The sequence below is a fragment of the Rhinopithecus bieti genome, unplaced genomic scaffold (genome assembly GCF_001698545.2).
Source record: "Rhinopithecus bieti isolate Rb0 unplaced genomic scaffold, ASM169854v2 scaffold_35859, whole genome shotgun sequence".
In the NCBI taxonomy this organism is placed as follows: domain Eukaryota; kingdom Metazoa; phylum Chordata; class Mammalia; order Primates; family Cercopithecidae; genus Rhinopithecus; species Rhinopithecus bieti.
Genome location: NW_016814962.1, coordinates 543257 through 562022, shown reverse-complemented (window position 1 = coordinate 562022; position 18766 = coordinate 543257). Strand labels below are relative to the sequence as shown.

The 18766-nt window shown below is 55.6% G+C and overlaps 2 protein-coding genes across 6 annotated transcripts in view; both read right to left on the bottom strand.

The window, feature by feature from the left end:
• TEX22 (testis expressed 22) overlaps nucleotides 1–9164 on the bottom strand; it is a 17586-nt gene extending 8422 nt beyond the window's left edge. For 2 of the 5 annotated variants that reach the window (XM_017852812.1, XM_017852813.1), the window contains exons 1-2: nucleotides 8589–9038; nucleotides 7955–8143 (exon numbers count right to left, since the gene is read on the bottom strand). In XM_017852812.1, the coding sequence (XP_017708301.1) occupies nucleotides 7955–8143; nucleotides 8589–8972 (573 nt within the window). In that variant the 5' untranslated portion in view covers nucleotides 8973–9038. The other 3 variants (XM_017852816.1, XM_017852814.1, XM_017852815.1) reach the window with 3 other exon arrangements.
• A 3030-nt stretch (nucleotides 9165–12194) lies between these two features.
• The window catches only part of PACS2 (phosphofurin acidic cluster sorting protein 2), a 77597-nt gene continuing 71025 nt past the window's right edge, over nucleotides 12195–18766 (bottom strand). The window contains 8 exon segments of the mRNA XM_017852832.1: nucleotides 12195–12900; nucleotides 13909–14022; nucleotides 14393–14513; nucleotides 14516–14565; nucleotides 14568–14620; nucleotides 15520–15655; nucleotides 16019–16061; nucleotides 17199–17241. Coding sequence (XP_017708321.1) covers nucleotides 12782–12900; nucleotides 13909–14022; nucleotides 14393–14513; nucleotides 14516–14565; nucleotides 14568–14620; nucleotides 15520–15655; nucleotides 16019–16061; nucleotides 17199–17241 — 679 coding nt within the window. The 3' untranslated portion in view covers nucleotides 12195–12781.

Below are 18766 nucleotides of genomic sequence, written 5' to 3'. Positions count from 1 at the left end.
TTTTTTTTTCTACTAGAACATTGAATATTTCTCTTCTATGTTCTAATGTAAAAAGTATTTTTTTTAAATTTTTAAATTATTTTAAGGATTTAAATTTTGACAGGTTTGCCAGTACTCTTGCTTGGCAGTTTTTCCTACTTCATCTGTTAGTCTGCCCTCCTCCCTCTCTGGAATGATCTGCACATAAAGGATTGTGCAAATTCTCATCAGTCACACACGTTCTGCTCACATGTACCAGATGACCTAAGTGTCTTGCAAGAAACTTGAGACCCATCGCATGATTTTTCCAGAATCAGATCCAACAGGATGTACCTTCCCTGCTGAACAACTAAGAAACGTTATTTGCAACCTCAGTTTGAAAACTTGATAGATAGTGTTTTCTTATTAGTAATGACCCACTGGCTAAGCCCTTTTCAGACATCTAACAGGTCATGAGGATGTGATTATCATGCTCAAATTTACACCTTTGAGGGGCCCTAGTATGGTTTCTCTCTTTCTACATAGTAAAAAAAACCTAATTATTAAAATATTGATTTAAAAGAGTGTTTGGAGCTCAGGCAGTAATTGTGCAGCCCGGTTCCTAACAGGCCACAGCCAACTACGAGCCCGAGGTTCGGGGGCTGGGGACCCCTGATGTATCCCACTGGTGAGGGACACTAATAATGGGAAAGACTAAGCACCTATGACATGTACGAGGGCAAAGGGTACATGGGGTATCTCTGTACCTTCCTCTCAATTTTGCTGTGAATCCAAAACTGTTAAAATATATATATTACTCATCTTTATCACTGAGGTTTCTGATACCACCTTAAATTTTGTATCCCAGGCCAATGCCTCAGCAGCCTCACCCCAGTCCCAGGCCTGTGGCTCACCATGTACTGCCAAATCATCGACAGGTTTTGCTTCTAGTGACTTATGTAAATATAAGCATCATTTTACAATGTTTTAAAACTTAATTACAAAAATACTGCATACTCATAAAAAATAAAAAGTAGAAAACAAAAAAAAAAAGAGTGGGCAAATTGGTGACTGGTCATGATTTTGTAGAAAACAGTAAATTTGAGAGCATAAGAAGTTTGAGATCAGCTTTGAAGTTCCTGAGAGTTCAGGTCATTAGCATTTAATTATCAACACCACCTTTCAGCCATGGTTCTCCATTTTTATAAATGGATGCCTAGAGCACTTGGTGAGATTTCAGCAATAGTTTCCTAGCTCTCCAGGTAATGTCAATGATTAGTGGGTGGCATGATACATAACGTCTGACTTTCTTTCCCCCTATTCTTCCCGTGTGTTTACATCCCACTTATCTACATAGATCAACCAGTAAGCCCTTTGGGCAGGAATTACATACACACTATAATGCTTTTATAAATCTTCACACTTTGTTGACACTGAGTAAATATTAAAAACCATAAATCACAGAAAAAATATTATTGAGTTTTCTTATTATGGGTCCAATCTACCCAGTGGCTTACCATGATCTACAGAATAAATTTCTTTTCTTTTTTTTTTTTTTTGAGACGGAGTCTCGCTCTGTTGCCCAGGCTGGAGTGCAGTGGCCGGATCTTAGCTCACTGCAGACTCAGCCTCCCGGGTTTATGGCATTCTCCTGCCTCAGCCTCCCAAGCAGCTGGGACTATAGGCGCCCGCCAACTCGCCTGGCTAGTTTTTTGTATTTTTTAGTAGAGACGGGGTTTCACCGTGTTAGCCAGGATGGTCTCAATCTCCTGACCTCGTGATCCGCCCGCTTCGGCCTCCCAAAGTGCTGGGATTACAGGCTTGAGCCACCGCGCCCGGCCAATGTCTGTCTTTTAACTGGAACACTTAGTCCACTTTCATTGACTGAATTAAATGACATACCGGCGATTCTATCTGCCACCGTATCTCTTTCTGTTCTTCTGCTGTAAACAGTGAGGGCAGGCAAACTCATCTAAGTCCAAAGTTGACAAGCAACTCTATCTTTTTCTTTTTCTTTTTTTTTTTGAGTCAAGGTCTGGCTCTGTCGCCCAGGCTGGAGTGCAGTGGTGCAATCTTAGCTCACTGCAGTTTCTGCCTCACAGGCTCAAGTCATCCTCCTGCCTCAGCCTCCCAAGTAGCTGGGACTAAAGGTACATGCCACCATGCCTGGCTAACTTTTTGTATTTTTCTGTAGAGATGGGGTTTTGGCATGTTGCCAGGCTGGGCTCAAGCATTCCTCCCACTTTGACCTCCCAAAGTACTGGGATTACAGGTGTGAGCCACCATGGCCCACCCCCATCCTCTTCTCAGAGGAACTTAGAACACCTCAGTTCCACTCACAAGCACCATCCTGACTTTATGCCATTGCAGGTACATGTATTGATTGCATCCTTGTTTTTCTGTGCGTGAGTGACATCCAGTGACTGTCAGTTTCAGTTCACTCACGCACTTCCTGCTACTTCTCATGCTTTATCCATTTCAGACCTTCTGTGGTCACTTTCATGATGCTTTAAGATCATTTCTTCAGAACTGAGGTTGAGAGTGTGCTGGGCGCAAATTCTCTTTTTTATCATTTAAAAACTTTATTTATTTAGCCTTTTTCGTATAAACCATTTTTGCTGGGCCTAATATTCAAGGCTGAGCATGGCTTCCCCTGAGAATAGGCATGCTACTGCTCTACTGTGACGAGCTCCTGTGGCTCCTTTGAAGGTTCTGTCTTCCCGCTCGAATTCCTTCTTGGGTTTTTGTCTCTGGCATTCTGCAATTTCACTATTATGCTTCTCGGTACATAATCTTTTAAAGCCTATAGACTAAATGGCTGCCTGTGAGAGCTATCCTCCAAGATGGCATCCGATGAGTCTCACCTCCTGGTATTCATGTCCTTGTGTCATTCCTTCTCACATTAATAGGATCACCAGTGTATCCAAAAAGGACACTGTAGAAATAGGGGAGTGTGACTTCCAAGGTTAAGTCATGGAAGTCACTGCGGCTTCCAGCTCACTCTCTCTCCAAGCACTCACTCTGGGGGAAGCCAGCCAGCCATCATACTGAGGATACTGAAGCTGTCCTATGGGGAGATGCACGTAGTGAGGAGCTGAGCCTCCTGCCAGCCCCTATCATGGACTCGCCAGTCACGAGTGAGCTGTCGTGAAAGCAGTCTCCAGCCTTCCTCAAACTTTGGGATGACTGAAGTGTTGGCTGCTCTCTCAACTGTAAGCTCCCAAGAGATCTCAAACCAAAACCACAGCTAAGCAGCTCCCAAATTTCTAACCTACAGAAACTAAGATAAAAATAGTTACTGTTTTAAGTTGCTAAGCTCTGGGGAAATTTGTCACGCAGCAATGGATAACTAATACATGGCCAAAGGCTGGCTATGGTGGCTCATGCCTGTGATCCCAGCTCTTTGGAAGGCCAGGAGTTAGAGATCAGCCTAGGTAACAGAGTGAGACCCTGTCTCTAATCTTTTTTAAAAAGTAAACTAGTAATACATTTCCAGAATCACCATATACATTTAAAATGAAAAATTCAAGATTCACAAAGTCTGTTTTTTAAAAAAAAAAACACTGAATTGTTTTTCAGAAGCCTGACACGTTTAAAATGTTAAATCTTGCTGGGCGCAAAGGCTTCATGCCTGTAATCCTAACACTTTGGGACATATGGAAGATCACATGAGCCCAGTTCAAGACCAAACCAGGCAACAGAGTAAGACTCCGTCTCTACAAAAAATTTTTAAAAATTAGCTAGGCGTGGTGGCGCACCACTGTGGTCCCAGCTACTTGGGAGGCTGAGGTGGGAGGACAGCTTGAGTCCAGGAGGTCCAGGCTGTAGTGAGCTGTTATTAGAGAAGCAGGAGTCTAGCAGAACCAGGATAATGTCACTTCATGTTCAACTCCATCTTGAGACTAATAGAGCACATTCCCTGCAGGTCACAACCATGGTCCTAAGATGTTTACCGCTAAGGAAGCAGCTTGGTAATGCCTACAAGGACAAACTCCTATAAAAGGAAGTTCAGATGTTCCAATACCCACCATAATACATGCTTTCAAGATAATTATAGTTATGCTTTAATGTACTTGCACACTAAAATGTCAAATCGTTTTTAAATCAATAGAATAATAAATCATTATGCTGTCAGCTCACCCACACCTAGGCACAGCTTAGTTTAGTCTTTACATAGATAAGACCTCGATCAAAGAAAAACTTGGCCGGGCGCGGTGGCTCAGGCCTGTAATCCCAGCACTTTGGGAGGCCGAGGCAGGTGGATCACAAGGTCAGGAGATCAAGACCATCCTGGCTAACACGGTGGTCTTGGCCACCCCGTCCATCCTGGCCATCCCGTCTCTACTAAAAAATACAAAAAAAAAAAACTAGCCGGGCGAGGTGGCGGGCGCCTGTAGTCCCAGCTACTTGGGAGGCTGAGGCAGGAGAATGGCATGAACCCGGGAGGCGGAGCTTGCAGTGAGCTGAGATCTGGCCACTGCACTCCAGCCTGGGCGACAGAGCCAGACTCTGTCTCAAAAAAATAGAAGAAAGAAAGAAAAGAAAAGAAAAGAAAGGAAAGAAGGAAAAGAAAGAAAGAAAGAAAGAGGGAGGGAGGGAAGGACGGAAGGAAGGAAGGAAGGAAGGAAGGAAGGAAGGAAGGAAGGGAGGGAAGGGAAAGGAAAGGAAAGGAAAGGAAAGGAGGGAGGGAGGGAGAGGAAGGAAGAGGAAGGAAGGAAGGAAGAAGGAAGGGAAGGAAGAAGGAAGAAGGAAGGAAGGAAGGAAGGGAGGAAGGAAGGGAGGGAAGGAAGGAAGGGAAGGAAGGGAAGGAAGGGAAGGAAGGAGGGAGGAGGGAGGGAGGAGTGAGGGAGAGGGAGGGAAGGAAGGAAGGAAGGAAGGAAGGAAGGAAGGAAGGAAGGGAAGGAAAAACTTAAAGCACGTCTGTTCCTCTGCTTGCTTGAGGATACCCTGCTCTGTAATGGAGCAGCTTTCGATAAATAATCTCCTCTCACTGCACTCTGCAGCTCGCCTCAAATTCCTTCCTGCATGAGATCCAAAAACCCTCTTGGGGTCTGAATGGAGACCCCTTTTCCAATAACGCTGTGACATGCCACTGTACTCCAGCCTGGTGACAGAGCAAGACCCTGTCTCAAAAACACACCCACGAAATCTGCCCATCCAATATGATAAAAAATTTCCATGAGGAGCTCTACATGCTATTCAGTAACATTTTAAAGTGTTCTTCATAAAGGAATTGAAAAATAACAGATTTCTAAGAACTTCATGGCTCCTGTTGCTAAATTGAATAGTATCCTTTGTTTCCATTCCATTTTCTAGTTGTTTTTACTGTGTTGAAAAGTTGTGAATGGTGATCACATATCCAAACTCCCTCTTTTATCCATACTCATGTTTCTTAAAATTGGATTTTCCAAGTAGGTAACATATTAGCTGCGAATAGTGATTTTCATCTCTTTAGATATTTATACATCTCATTTTCTTGATTTATTGTATGGGCTTCGATTTCCAGAATACTGTTTATTTACTTTGAGACGGCGTGGCGTCTCCCTCTGTCGTCCAGGCTGGAGTGCAGTGGCGGAATCTCGGCTCACTGCAACCTCCAACTCCCGGGTTCAAGCAATTCTCCTGCCTCAGCCTCCCAAGCAGCTGGGATTACAGGCACCCACCACCATGCCCAGCTCATTTTCATATTTTTAGTACAGACAGGGTTTCACCACATTGGCCAGGATTGTCTCCAACTCCTGACCTCAGGTGATCCATCCGCCTTGGCCTCCCAAAGTGCTGGGATTACAGGCGTGAGCCACCGCACCTGGCGATTTTTTTTTAACGTCACAGTGGTATCATGCATCCATCTGCTTGCAGCTGAAATACTTCCACTGGTGGTCACTGCAAGCTCTTGAGAGCTCCCCTCCGTCATGGCTACAGAGATGTCCATCTCTTCCCACCTTATCCAGAACCTACAGGTTTCTATACTTCTCTGGTTCTTAAGGAAAGATACTGGAATTTATTAGTATTACTTTTCAACATCTATTGAGATAATCACGTGATTTTCCACCTGTTGTGAATGAACTTTATTTATAGATTTCAAAATTCCTTTGTCCTTGGGTTACAATCTTCTTTTATTTACATACAATTTCATTTATTCCATATACATTCATTGAGCACCTACTATGTGCCAGGCACTGTCCTAAGCACTGGGACAGAGCTGAGAAGAGACACGTGCCTGCTCTCCTGGCAGGTGGAAGTGTGCAGGACCCATCCTTATGGCTATGAAACTCAGCATTTCAGGTGCTGCTGGATTTGATCTAGTCTTTACTCAGGATTTTTCAATATATGCCCACAGATAGCCTGGCATATTGCCTTCTCTTTTTCCTTCTCTCCCTCTGCTCTCTTCTGGTACTGGTATTGGGTGATACCAGCTCCACACCAGAAGTGGCTCTGGGCAGGTGAAGCTTCGCCAATGAGGATGACTGATTTCTTGTTTGGGAGTGCCCACCTGTCAAGTCATCTGGGCACCCACAATTTTTAGGGAAGATTCCCTGTCCCCAAACTAAAAACCTGCCAGTCAGCAGAGATGCACCTATGCCCCTTTCCATCCTTGGCCAACAAACTCCTTCTTCCACTGCTCGCCTGCCCTCGGAGGCCTTCAGCCTACTCTCCTGCCTCCCAGCCACTCCTTCCACTGCTCGCCTGCCCTCGGAGGCCTTCAGCCTACTCTCCTGCCTCCCAGCCACTCCTTCCACTGCTCGCCTGCCCTCGGAGGCCTTCAGCCTACTCTCCTGCCTCCCAGCCTTGCCCTCAACCACCATCACCCAGAGCCACCAGTCCCTCTCTTGGAACTACAAACACAGCCTGGCTGCCCCTGCCCAAGAGCCACCAGGTCCCTGTGTCCTTGCAGGATGTGGGTCCAATACACACTCCTCCTGCACCCACATCCCTACCCCTTGAGACACAGCGCCCTGTCCCCAGCCCTGTGCAGGGCACAAGCCTCACACTCCCGGCCCTCCTCTTGAGCAGCCCTCACTAGACAGGTGACCCATGTGTGTTTATAGTCTGGACTGCCTGTCATGAGATGTTTGCCTCCCAAAACCCACTGCGTCTGCTGGTTTGGTCACCCCACTCCCCAGCACTTGACACCGTCATAGGGGTCTTGAAGGCATTTGGGCCTGAAGGACATGACTGAGAGGGTACAAAGGGACCTCAGTGGGCAGCCCTAGGAACACACGCAGACACGCCTGTGTGCATGGCTCAATGAGCTCCCCACACTGAACTGGCCGCATGACCAGTGCCAGCTGCCAAAGTACTGCCAGTGCCCAGGAGCCCCTGCACCCATCTTGCCACAGCCTAGAGCCATCTCTGAGCCTGGCTTTGAACCTTCCAAAAGGGGAACCACACAAGTGGGGTTCTGGCTTCCTCTGCCCTCAGAGAACGTCCTGGGGCTCCACAGCTACATCCTATCAGTCTCACTGCTGGGCCTGGCACAAGCCTGCAGCTCACTGTCCAGCAACAAAGAGACCAGGAGATGCTTCTGGTTTGAGGAGTCGCAAGCAGAGCCTCTCCCAGCATTTTGTTTTGGTCAGCTTTCAGTGACAAATCCTCCTGGCAGCTGACCCACCTGGGTGGGAGGACACCACCCCTGCTGGGGACCTTGCTTTTCCTCCCGCTTCTTGCCATCTTCAACCTGGGGTGGGGGGTACTGGACAGGGCTGAGGGAGGTGTGTTGCCTTGCCTCCTTCCTGGCCTTAGAAGACCTCTCTACAGAGCCCAGCAGAGGCCAGTGGCCCACAGTTGTGGAGGCAAGAGGGATGCAGGTCCACCTTGGTGCTTGTCCAGGGCCATGGGGAAGAGAGCCTCCTGAGTTCAACCATCTGTTTCTCATCAGTCCCCACTCAGCCCTCCCCTGAGGCTGCCTATCACGGCCAGCCTGGAGTTTCCAGGGAAAGCGGCCTCAGGTGGGCTGGGGACAGGAGGGTGGCCTTGGCCAGGGTTTCCTGCTTACCCAGTCCTGAGTCTGCAGTCCCTGCTGCGCGCTGCTCTGGGTACTGGGCTGGCCCCAGGCTGCTGTCGGGCCCAGTGGGGGTCGACTGTGCTCTTGGGAGAGGTGCGACTCCAGCTTCTTCCCCTGGGGGGACAGCTTCCTGCTGTCCATCTCTAGCCCTAGTAGGCTGCTTGTCCACACCTCTGAGATCTGGGGGAAGGAGCAGCATGAGGTGGGGTGGGGCCCAAGGCCACCCGTGTGCCCACCAAAACCTGAGTCCCTGGGGGCAGACGGTGGCAGTGTCAGGGTCTGCTAGGGTCACCTTCCAGTCAATGGTCAGGCATCACCGACCCCTCTGGGGGGAGTGGATCCCCTCAGCTCCCGCCGCACCTCTTCACACCAGCCTCCCGAACTGTCCTCTCTGCCCCTGCCGACTCCACCCCGGGAGCCTGGTCAGCCTTCGGCAGCCTCCCGCACGAACTCCACGCCTCTAACAGCTCCCTCAAACGGTTCCAGGGGCATTAGTCCTCAGCCAGCACGGCGGGCACGCTCTCAAGAAAAGGCCCAGCGCGCTTGCCACCGCCCTGCTCCCGACCCTGAGACCTCCCCTCTACAAGGCCCAGGCCTCACCCCAGGCCCAGCCCCGAGCCCTTACGTGCCCGCCCTCTCCGAGGGGGTGGGTCTGCGCGGCCGAGGTCTGCGGAGGGACGGGGGAGGAGGCCTCAGGAGGACACGAGCTGGAGGCCGGGGACACTCGGGGGTTCGGCGGGGGGCGGGGCACAAGGGAACGGCGGTCAGAGGTGGGGGGTACGCGGGCGTCCGAAGATAGAGGGAGGAGCAGGCCCGCTGCAGATGGAGGGGCCACCGGGGAACCGGAGGCCTCCACCGCCGCTGGAGAAGGCCCAAGGGGCCGGCACCTCTCTCCGGAACTTCCGCTACGGCCGGCCCCGCCCCGCCGGTTCCGCTTCCGGTCTGCGCTGCGCCTGCGTTCTGGTCTCCATTGTGGGGGGTGGGGGCGGCCTCGGGGTCCCCAGCGCATAAGCGGGTCTATTGCCGCTACCGCCCCGCGGGCCCTTCCGGGCGTCGGCCTCCGGGATCTTCCGAAGCACAGACCTGAACTTGGGGTTTGTCGGCCCGAGCCCCCTTCGGACCTGCGTCCTTCCCGCGGCGCGATACCGCTTCGGCCCGGGCCACTTCCCCGCGTGGGGTTGCAGGGCTGTGGCGGGGCGGGGCGGGGCGGGGCGGGGCGGACCCAGGACAGGGTGAGTGGGCGGGAGGGAGGCGCTGCTCCGCCGCGTGCCCCCGAGGGGTGGACGGCCGAGAGAATCACACTGCAGGCGGGGGCCGGCCCCTCCAGGTTTATTAGTGTTGCATCAGCACCTTAAAATAGTCCACACGGTCACATACGTGACATTAGAATCCGTTCCCCAAAAATCTATTTACATTAATCCCGGGTTTCATTAAAAAAAAGAAAAACTAGCAACACATACATTCTTGAAACCAAACAATGCACAATGAACCGCATGGGGGTCTGCAGAAACTACAGTGGTGCCTCTGGCCCGCAGGGTCAGACTCCAGAGGTGCCCAGCAAGCCCAGCACTCGGTCCCCTGCAGGCCGCACACCCGCAGCGACAGGACAGGTCTCGGGGAGAGGGCGGCTCAGGAACAGGAGTGGGTCTGGCAGCCTGGCCCTCGGAAGAAGTGGCCTGGTCATTTTCATGAGGAATTCATTCCCGGAGGAAGGCGAGAGGCACTCAGGTCTTTCCATCTGGGAATGAGGACAGTGTGGCAAGGCTGCCAGTCCGCTGCAGAGAGACCCCCAGCTGTCATCCAGAGGCCCCTCTCCTGCCCCAGCTCTGGCCGAGGCACTGAACCAGGACACTGGCCTGCTTGCCCAGAGACAGTGGCCAAGGGGACCAACATGGAAGAGGAAGGCAGCAGGCCAGATTGCAGGGCAGGACTGGCCCACAACTGGCCTGGGCAAGGGTGGGGTCTGTCTACGTAATAGTGGACAGTGGCCACCAGGTCTGAGGGGCGCTTCTGTGGTGACTGATGGCTTAACCTTTGAGACTGATGGGGCTGAGCCTAGCTCTACAAAGGGTTGCCTCCTGTCCTGTGAGGCCAGTGCAGGGCCAAGGTCTAGGGGGTGTGCACACCTCACACACACACCCCCCGCCCTTACCGCACTGGCTGTCAGATGGCTTTGGTTTCTAGTTGTCCTTGGTGGGACAGAGTGCTCCTCCATGCACCCTCAGAACAGCTCTGTGAGGTAGGCAGGGGAAATGCGACCATCCTGTGTAACCAGTGGGAAAACCGAGGCACAGAGGGCTGGCACAGCCCAGGTCTTGTCTGCCCAACCTCTCTGGTGCTGGGCATGGTGGGGGGGATGGGCCATGGGGCTTTTGGGTGCAGGGCAGACCTACAGGCCAGCAGCAGGCACAGGGAGTGCCACCAGAACCCCCAACTGCTGGATGGAGACTCTGCCCATGCTCTCCCCTTGTGTGGGTTAAGGATGGAGCTGTGGAGCCAGATGGGGAGGTGTAGGGTAGGCAGGAGGGCTCCAGGAAAGGGGCTGCCCACAGCCAGGATGCACTAGGCAGCCTGTGGCCCCTTCCTCTAAAACCTACTCTGAGGCCAGAAACCCACAGCAAGGATGTTTCCGCCTTCATCGCCCTACTGAGTGTGACCTTTGGGAAAGAAACTGCAAGAGCAGGCAGGATGTGGTGACTCACGCCTGTAATCCCAGTACTTTGGGAGGCCGAGGTGGGCAGATCACTTGAGGTCAGGAGTTCGAGACCATCCTGGCCAACATGGCAAAACTCCGTCTCTACTAAAAATACAAAAAATTAGCCAGGCATGGTGGTGGGCGCCTGTAATCCCAGCTACTCGGGAGGCTGAGGCAGGAGAATTGCTTGAACCCGGGAGGTGGAGGTTGCAGTGAGCTGAGATCATGCCACTGCATTCCAGCCTGGGCAATAGAGCAAGACCACGTCTCAAAAAAAAAAGAAACTGGAAAAGCAGAAAAACAGATGCTCTGCAGCCCAGTGCGGGGGCGGCTGGAACGAGATGGTCAGGGTCCCACCTGTTTGAGTGTTGCCAGGGTCAGAGGCCATCAGCCCGGGGCCCACACCCTCACCCTAGACCCCTCTCAGGGCAGAGCCTGAAGCCAGGATTCAGTGGGAGGCCTTCCTACCCCTCCGCGACCCTGAGGTGTGCCCCAGGGTCCTGGTCCCAGGTGAACCTGGAGGCCCTGGTGTGGAGGGGCTCTGGGTGGGAGGGGCTGGGGCTCTGCCGCAGCCCTGCACAGCGGCTACCTCTGAGGCCTGAACCCGGGGGCCTGAGGCTGCACCCCAGGTCACATCCTGGCCCCTCACCACAACAAAAGCACCCTGTTCAGCCACCTGGGGGTTGGCCAGGAAGAGCAGGGAATCACAAATAAGAAATATGGGCCATCTCTCAGGCCAGCAAGGGTAGAGACCCCTCCAGCCCAGGCTTGAGGCCCACCCTGCCCTGCGTTTACCAGCTTTCTGAGCATAGCCTTGTGCAGTGCTCCATCTCATGAAACCAGGCTAAGAGCCCCGCAGTGGCGACCAGGGTCCCTGGGAGGGCCCCAGCTTCCCCAGCTCCTCCTATGGAGACCCCAGAGTACAGGCTTGCTGGGGAGAAGACTGACGGGGCAGGTGTTGAGGTCAGGGAGGCCCCTCTCCTGCTGTGTGGAGGACATGGAACCCACACACAACACGGGAGCCAGCGCTCTCTGAGGACTGTGGCCTGGAGAGCCTCCCAGGCCTGCACAGGGTACCTGGCTGCACCCATGACTCCAGAGTGCCGGCCCCTCTGGTCAGGCCATCCTGTTGGAATCTTCATAGGCCACAGTGTTGCAGCAGGTGACAAACACACTTGGACGCCTGCCCCACATTCACCAAAACCTGAATCTCAACCCAGATACCCACATGGCTGGCCTCAGACATACCCACTGGGGTAGAGTGGGAGGAAGCGGCCCCCACCTGAGGCCAACGCCAGCAGCATCTCACTGTGCACCAAGCTGGGCTCTGGAACATTTTCAGGGGCCGCCTGGGGCTGTGGAGGCCCCTGTGCTTGCTAAGGTTGGGACAGGGACTACACACAGAAAACTCACGGTGTTTCAAGAACAGCCTAAGAGTGGGGAACGTGTGAGGCGGGGTGGGGCAGGGGCTGAGGAAGTGGGGACAGGCTCTGCTGGCTCTGCCCAGCCCCAGGGGGACTTCAGAAGACCAACATGTTTGGCAGCTACATTAGAACATGTATTTAAAAGCATTAAAAATATCTGCTGCTATAAAACCTCCGCCGCAGGCAGGAGTTTATTGGGAACCACGAGTGTGCGGTGCTGGGGGCATCTCTCAGGCGGGCAGGACGGTCCCCCAGGCTTAACTCAGGACACCCCTAACGGGACTGAGCGGCCCCATGGCCCCTCGGCCTGATGCCACTGAGCTCCGCCTGCCCCGGGCTCCCTGAGGAAGCAGAGTCCTGACTTTCCGGAAGAACAGGACACGGAGGCTCTGGGTGGCTCCTGAGGCCAGAGCACGCCTTCTGCGATCCGCAGCTCAGCACCGTCCTTCTGGCCTCCCAGCCCCGGGCCGAACGCTGGGGTTAATAAGCAGAGCAGTTATTCGGCTCCCGCAGGAGCTCCCCCGTTAGTTTCCAGGTTGTGAGCACATTCATACTTAAGACTGGTTCTCTTTGTGTTTTAACGGTCTGTCTCTGTAGTGAACTGAAATGTGAACAGAAATGCAGCGGGCCCTCCTAGCGTGGCGGGAGGGGCCTCGGTGGGCGGGGCTAGAAGGTGGGCGGGCCTCTCGGTGGGCGGGGCTAGAAGCCGGCCTTGGAGTGTCCGAAGGTGCAGATGGGGAAGTGCTTCACGTGCGAGGACCACTGCGCGGCCAGCTGGAAAAACTTGACGTCGCTGCACTCCACCCCGTCGATGAGGACTGTGGGAGAGGGCTGCCTGACCGCCTGCCCGCGTGCCCACCCTGCCCGCCTGCCCGCCTGGCCCACCAGGCTGGGTAGCAGCCAGGGGTACAGGATGAGAAGGAGCCCCATGCTGGAGGCACCACCAACACTTTCCTCAGGGACTCGGGGGCTCTAGGGTCACGCTGGCTCCTGAGGGACGCCGTTCCTGCCCCCGCCCTTCCACACCTCAGAGCCCTGGGGGGTGAGGAGGGCGGCACTTCCCCCAGGGCTGCCTGCAGGTGGGAGGAACAGACCCCACCGCCTCCTGCCAGGCGCTGCTCGTCCACATCCATCTCCACCTGCACAGGTGGGGAGAAGACACTGGGAGCCCCCTTAAAACAGAGACCCCTGTAGGGATACAGGGCCATGTTGACCTGGAGGTCATCTGACCCGTGCTCAAAAAGAGGAAAGCCTCCCAGAGCTCCGTTTCTGAAACAGTGACTTGCAGAGTAACTCTGAAACACTTTTAAATTACAAGTCATTATTTTTAGGCTGGGTGTGGTGGTTCAAGCCTGTAATCCCAGCACTTTGGGAGGCAGAGGCAGGCGGATCACCTGAGGTCAGGAGTTCGAGACCTGCCTGGCCAACACGGTGAAACCTCATCTCTACTAAAAATACAAAAAATTAGCCGGGCGCAGTGGCATGCACCTGTACTCCCAGCTACTTGGGAGGCTCAGGCAGGAGAACTGCTTGAACCTAGGAGGCGGAGATTGCAGTGAGCCAAGATCGCACCATTGCACTCCAGGCTGGGTAACGAGCAAAACTCCGTCTCAAAAAAAAAAAGCAAAAAAACAAGTCATTATTTTAAAAGCAAAAGCGCTGAAAAATTCTTTCTCAGCATTTGGAAGTTGTCATCCTCACCGAGGGCTTCACAGAATGTGCGTGTCACAGCAGGACACCGCAGCTCCTATGGTGGACTCCAAAGCAGCCCTGCTCTGCTCTCGCCTACGTCCCACTTTACAGACCCCGGGGCCCATAGCGCTCACCCCGCAGCATGTTCTGCTGCTGCCTGGCAGTGCAGATGAGCCGGCTGATGCCCTCGATGCACTGGCTCTTGGACTCCACATCCCTGTCCTTCGCTTTCTTGGGCAGAAACATCACTGGAAGGAGAAAAGAGGCTCTGCTGTCATCTTGCTGTTCCTTCAGGGCCAGGGCTGGGGGCACGTGTCAGGGAGGCACTGGGGGCTCAGCTGGTCACGGCCCCACTCACCTAGTAAACCTGCCTTCCACGGTGACTGAGGACAGCTGCTCTCCTGCCTGCCCAGCTGGCCTCTGCCTGAGGCCCTGGTCAGAAGCGCCTGACCCTCATTGCCTTCAGGGTTCAGGCTCCCTCACCCCACCCACCCCTGCCTGCGCACGTAGGCTGCCCGAGGCCAGCCAGGAGGCTGCCATCCCTGTTGACTGCAAGCCGCCCTCTCCCGCCGAGCCGCCCTTCTGCGCCGTGTGGTCGTATAGCCTGTCCCACCTCACCCTTCTTGTTCTTCTCCTTGGTGACCACGGTCATGGACATGGTGGGCGTGGCCGCAGCCTCGCCACTGCTGGGCAGCCTGCTGACCTGGAGGCGCCGGAAAGTGCAACTTGAAGAGCGTGTTTTTTGGTGACAGGCAGGTCCTTCTTCTCGGCGTCCCTCTTCTGTCGCGGGCGGCTGCTGTCCAGAGTCCACTTGCAGCCCCATCCAGCTCGGCGCCGACACCCTGGCTGGGAAAAGGCAGAGGGAGGCGCTCACACCTGCATCCATTGGCCTAGTGATGGGGAGCATCACTGTCCCTGTGACAGGCCAGGAGGGACCAGCCAGCACCTGTGCCAACTTGCCAGCAGAGGAGGGCCGGCTGCTTGAAGCATGCTCTGTGGAGCTGTTCACATGCCCAGTCACCCCCAGAATGGTCCTGCATAAATCACAGGGAGCCATCCTGTGTAGATGACAGGGAGCCTGGCGGCAGGGTTGCCCCGGCCTGGGGGGCCTGTCCACCCACTCTCCAAGCTGCCCCTTGGAGTCTTGAGGGCCTATGTGAACCAGCTCCCTCAGGCGCAGCCTGGAAGGAGCCAGCGGCTGGAAACACAGAGGCAGGGGGTCGGGGTCTGCTGGTGTGAGCCCTGCACGCAGCACCAGCACCATGCCTGGCCTTGGGGCCTACACCCTCTATGGCTTAGTTCCACTCGAGTGAGGTCTGCTTCAGAGACCCACGCGGGCTGGCGGGGCCTCGCCACAGCTGTCAAAGCCGACCCCATGAGGACCACCTAGAGACCCGCATCTCCTGCCCCATGAGGACCGCCTAGAGACCCGTGTCTCCTGCGCCTTCTGCCCTCAGCTTGTTTTTTAAAAGCCCCAGTGTGTGCAGAGCTGAGAGACAGCCCAGCACAACGGCCATGTTTGTTCACTGCGGAGTTTCTGTCCCCTAGAGGTCCTGCCCCCAACCCCTGATCTGTGGCAGGAGGTGGCCAGAGAGGGCCCAGCCGTCCTGCAGAGCCCCTCCGTCTGCGTGGCTGACAGGCCAGGTGCCCTGGGAGGTGGATGTGACGTGGGGGAGGATGACTGAATCAGGCAGCACGTGGTGGGGCGGGCAAGTGAAACGTGCTGAGCCACGCGGCACCTTTACCTGGGGGAGGACAGGCCTCCGCTCACTGACGGGGAGGAGGGCGGGGTGGGTGAGGCCTCCTTGGCCGCAGGAGATGTGGATGGCGGGGTGGAGGAGAGCGCGCCAGAGCCCGAGGGGGCTGCGTCGTCCGAGTCGCCTTTGGGGAGGAGTCATAGGGCAGGCTGAGTCCACCAGTTGCCAGGTGGCACCAGGCCCTCCGGAGCCGGATGTGGCCTAAGGCCAGGCAGACCCTAGGGGTGGGCAGGGTGGGAGTCCCCAGTGGCCTCTGTGAGATTCTCCTCCGTTTTTGGAAGTCGGCCCTGCCAGCCTTGATGTGGGGCTTCATGACAGCAGCCCCTGGAGGATGAACCCCCCCACAGAGCAGAAGCACCACAGCAAGACTGGAACGTGGCAGCTCTCAGGCCCTGAAGGGTTGGTCTGGTCTGCAGGACCAGAGTGACTGTGCTCCCGCGGCCCACCCACGGGCTACTCACAAGGCCTCAGTGTGGGATGGTGTTACCTGATGTGGCTGAGGATGGCTCCACAATTCCAACCTTCACAACCTAGAAAACAACAAGCACTGGCTGGTGAAAGCCGTGGGGTTCAGCTAGCCCACTGCCTTCCCAGCGAGGGTCCTGCCTCCCGACCATGGCCACCACTCCCATGATGCAGGAGCAGCCACGTGGGGACAGACAGTGCTCAGGGTGCGTGGCCTCAGCAGGAGGGACTGCTCTCTCCCAAAGGCGGCCCTCAGGGCAGCTGCAAACCATGTGTCCAGTAAGACCAGTATGCTGGTGAGAGGGACCCTGGCAGACCAAGGGGGATAGGCCCCGGGCCTGGCAGGCCCTGCATGGCAGCCACGAGCCACAGGTGGTTGTGTAGATCTACCGTGAATCCCAGTGACTCAGTGGGACCTTGGTTGCATGGGAAGGACCATGTGCCCGAGCACAGCATCCTCTTGTCACCAGAGAAAGCTCCTTGGGCAGCCGCTGTTCAAGATGAACTCTACCCTCCCAGATGGCCGGCCATCACCCCAGAGCCCTCAGCAGACCCGACCACTACCTGATGCACGGAAAGGCCTCTGCTCCACCAGTGGGGAAACTGAGCCCAGAGACCCTTCCCCTGCCTGGGGAACCCGTCTGCCAGGTCCTGTGGGTCTGTCTCATGGCAGACACCTGGTGGGAGGGAGGCCACACAACAGGATAAAAAGATGGGCAGGGAACAGGCTGTGGAGACCCAGGGCTGGCAGGGAGATGGCCTGGCTGGCAGAAGCAGCCCTAACCCTGGGCAGGGCAGGAACTGAAACCCACACACCGCAGGCTGCAGACCCGGAGTGGACATTGGGAAGCTCCCGGGGCTTGGGTTCCTAGAGGACAGAGGCGCCCTCTCCAGCCCGGGCAGGGTCTCTCCTCTCCTGAGACGCTGGGTGTTCCTGAGGTCTTGCCCTACCGAACTGTCTCTGCTTCTGTGGATCAGCCCCCAAGGCAGAGCTGGGGGGAGCCAACAACCTCTGGCTCCACACCCAACTCCGGTAGGGAAGGAAACAAGCTTTGAGACAGGCCAGATGGGAAGGCAAATCCCCAGCTCCTATCTGTGGGAAGGTTCTGGAATATATGAAGTCAATCCCCAAATGTTCTGACTATAAAAGACAAGTTGGCGGGTATGTGGTTTCCCGTCACATCAAGCTGGCCAGTACTCACCCCGACAAAGGGAATGAACTTTTGGGAGGACTCTTCGTCAGGGCTAAGAGCAAGGAAACAGACAGTTAAGCTCTCCTCAGGGCACAGCCCCGCCTGTTGGGCACAGCTCCCTCTTGGCCTGAGAACCTGGCACAGCCCCAGGGCCACAGCTCTGCCCCAGTCGGCCCTGCCCAGTGTGTCCCAGCCCCACCCATCCCCAACCACTGCCAGCCCTGGCCTGGCCCCCAGGACCAAAGTTTGGGCCCCTTCTGACATGCTGACATGCGAGAAGGACAAAGGGGTCTCTGGGCACCCATGGTCAGGACAGGCCAGAAGGCAGAGCTCCACAGAGGGGTTCACTCAGCTTTCCTAGGTGCCCAACGCCCACGCAGCCAGCTCAGCCCCATCCAGCCTCCATTTCCGCTGCTCCACCAAGCTGGGCACCCCTGCTCCGCTGGGTAAGGGCAGCTACTGGTGCCCTGGGACTCCCGGGAGGAGCCTGGGCCCTCTCTGGTAATCAGCAGCACCAAAGCCAGGGCGGAGAGGTTTTCTCCAGACCATCTGGGTAATGTCCGTGCCCACATGAGAGGCCATTGTACTAGAACACCCCAAGCACAGCCTGCAGGCAGGCCCAGCATGCCCCAGGCCATGACCCGCGTGAGATGATGTGCTCGGTGGACAGTGGAGGTTTTGTCTGGACTTGCCCCCATACAACGTTTGGCAGATAACAGCAGCCTCTTCTAGAGGTCTGGTCACAGCCCGTCCACGTGAAGATGCCAAGGGTGTGAGGAAAGGAGCTGTAGGGCTGCTGAGAGGACCCGTCTGTCTTCCCCTCTGATGTGTGCGGCTCAAGGAGGGCTGTCCTGTGGTCCGGCTTCGCGCAGGCTCCTGCTGACCGTGGCCACTGCAACCTGGGCTCGGGCCCAGGAAGCTCTCCCACAAGACAAGGGGTCGGCACAGCATGAGGCCCTGCTGGCAGCTAGGGTGAGGTGGGGCATCTCCTTCTGGGCCCCAGGAAAGATCCAGAGGGCAGGGCCTATCCTGAGTGGTGGAATGGGTCTGGCTTCCCTCTCCTCTCCGCTGGCCTCAAGGCTCCCCGTGGCCTGCACTTAGGGACAGGGGTGCCTCCCCGCCCGGCTTCCTCAGCCAGACCACATCAGCAACTGGTGCCATCTCTCTGGGCAGTTCTCCCAGCTGTCTCTTCTGTCTCCTTTCCACAAACGGCAGAGTCTGAGGCCAGCAAGTGGCTGTCTTACAGTTGGAGACTGTGCACACACATTGCAGAGGAGCACCTGTTGCCCCTGGAGCACTGGGGGCAGGACGAGAAGGGCCAGGCCAGCAGGGTGCCCCTCAGGGACAGCCCTGCACCAGGGGCAGGACATGGGCTCGCCCAGTGGCCCCGGCCCTCCCTTGGGTTCTTGTCAGCACAGGGAGAATCCCTTGCAGGAAAGAGGCCCAGGGGAGGATGCCACAGGCCCAGCCCAGCCGTCTGCCTGGAGCACCAGCTCCCAGGACCAGCAGCACTATCTCCCCAAGAGCCCTGCAGGGCAGAGGCTTGATCCCAGTGCTCCACACCAAGTGTGCCCACG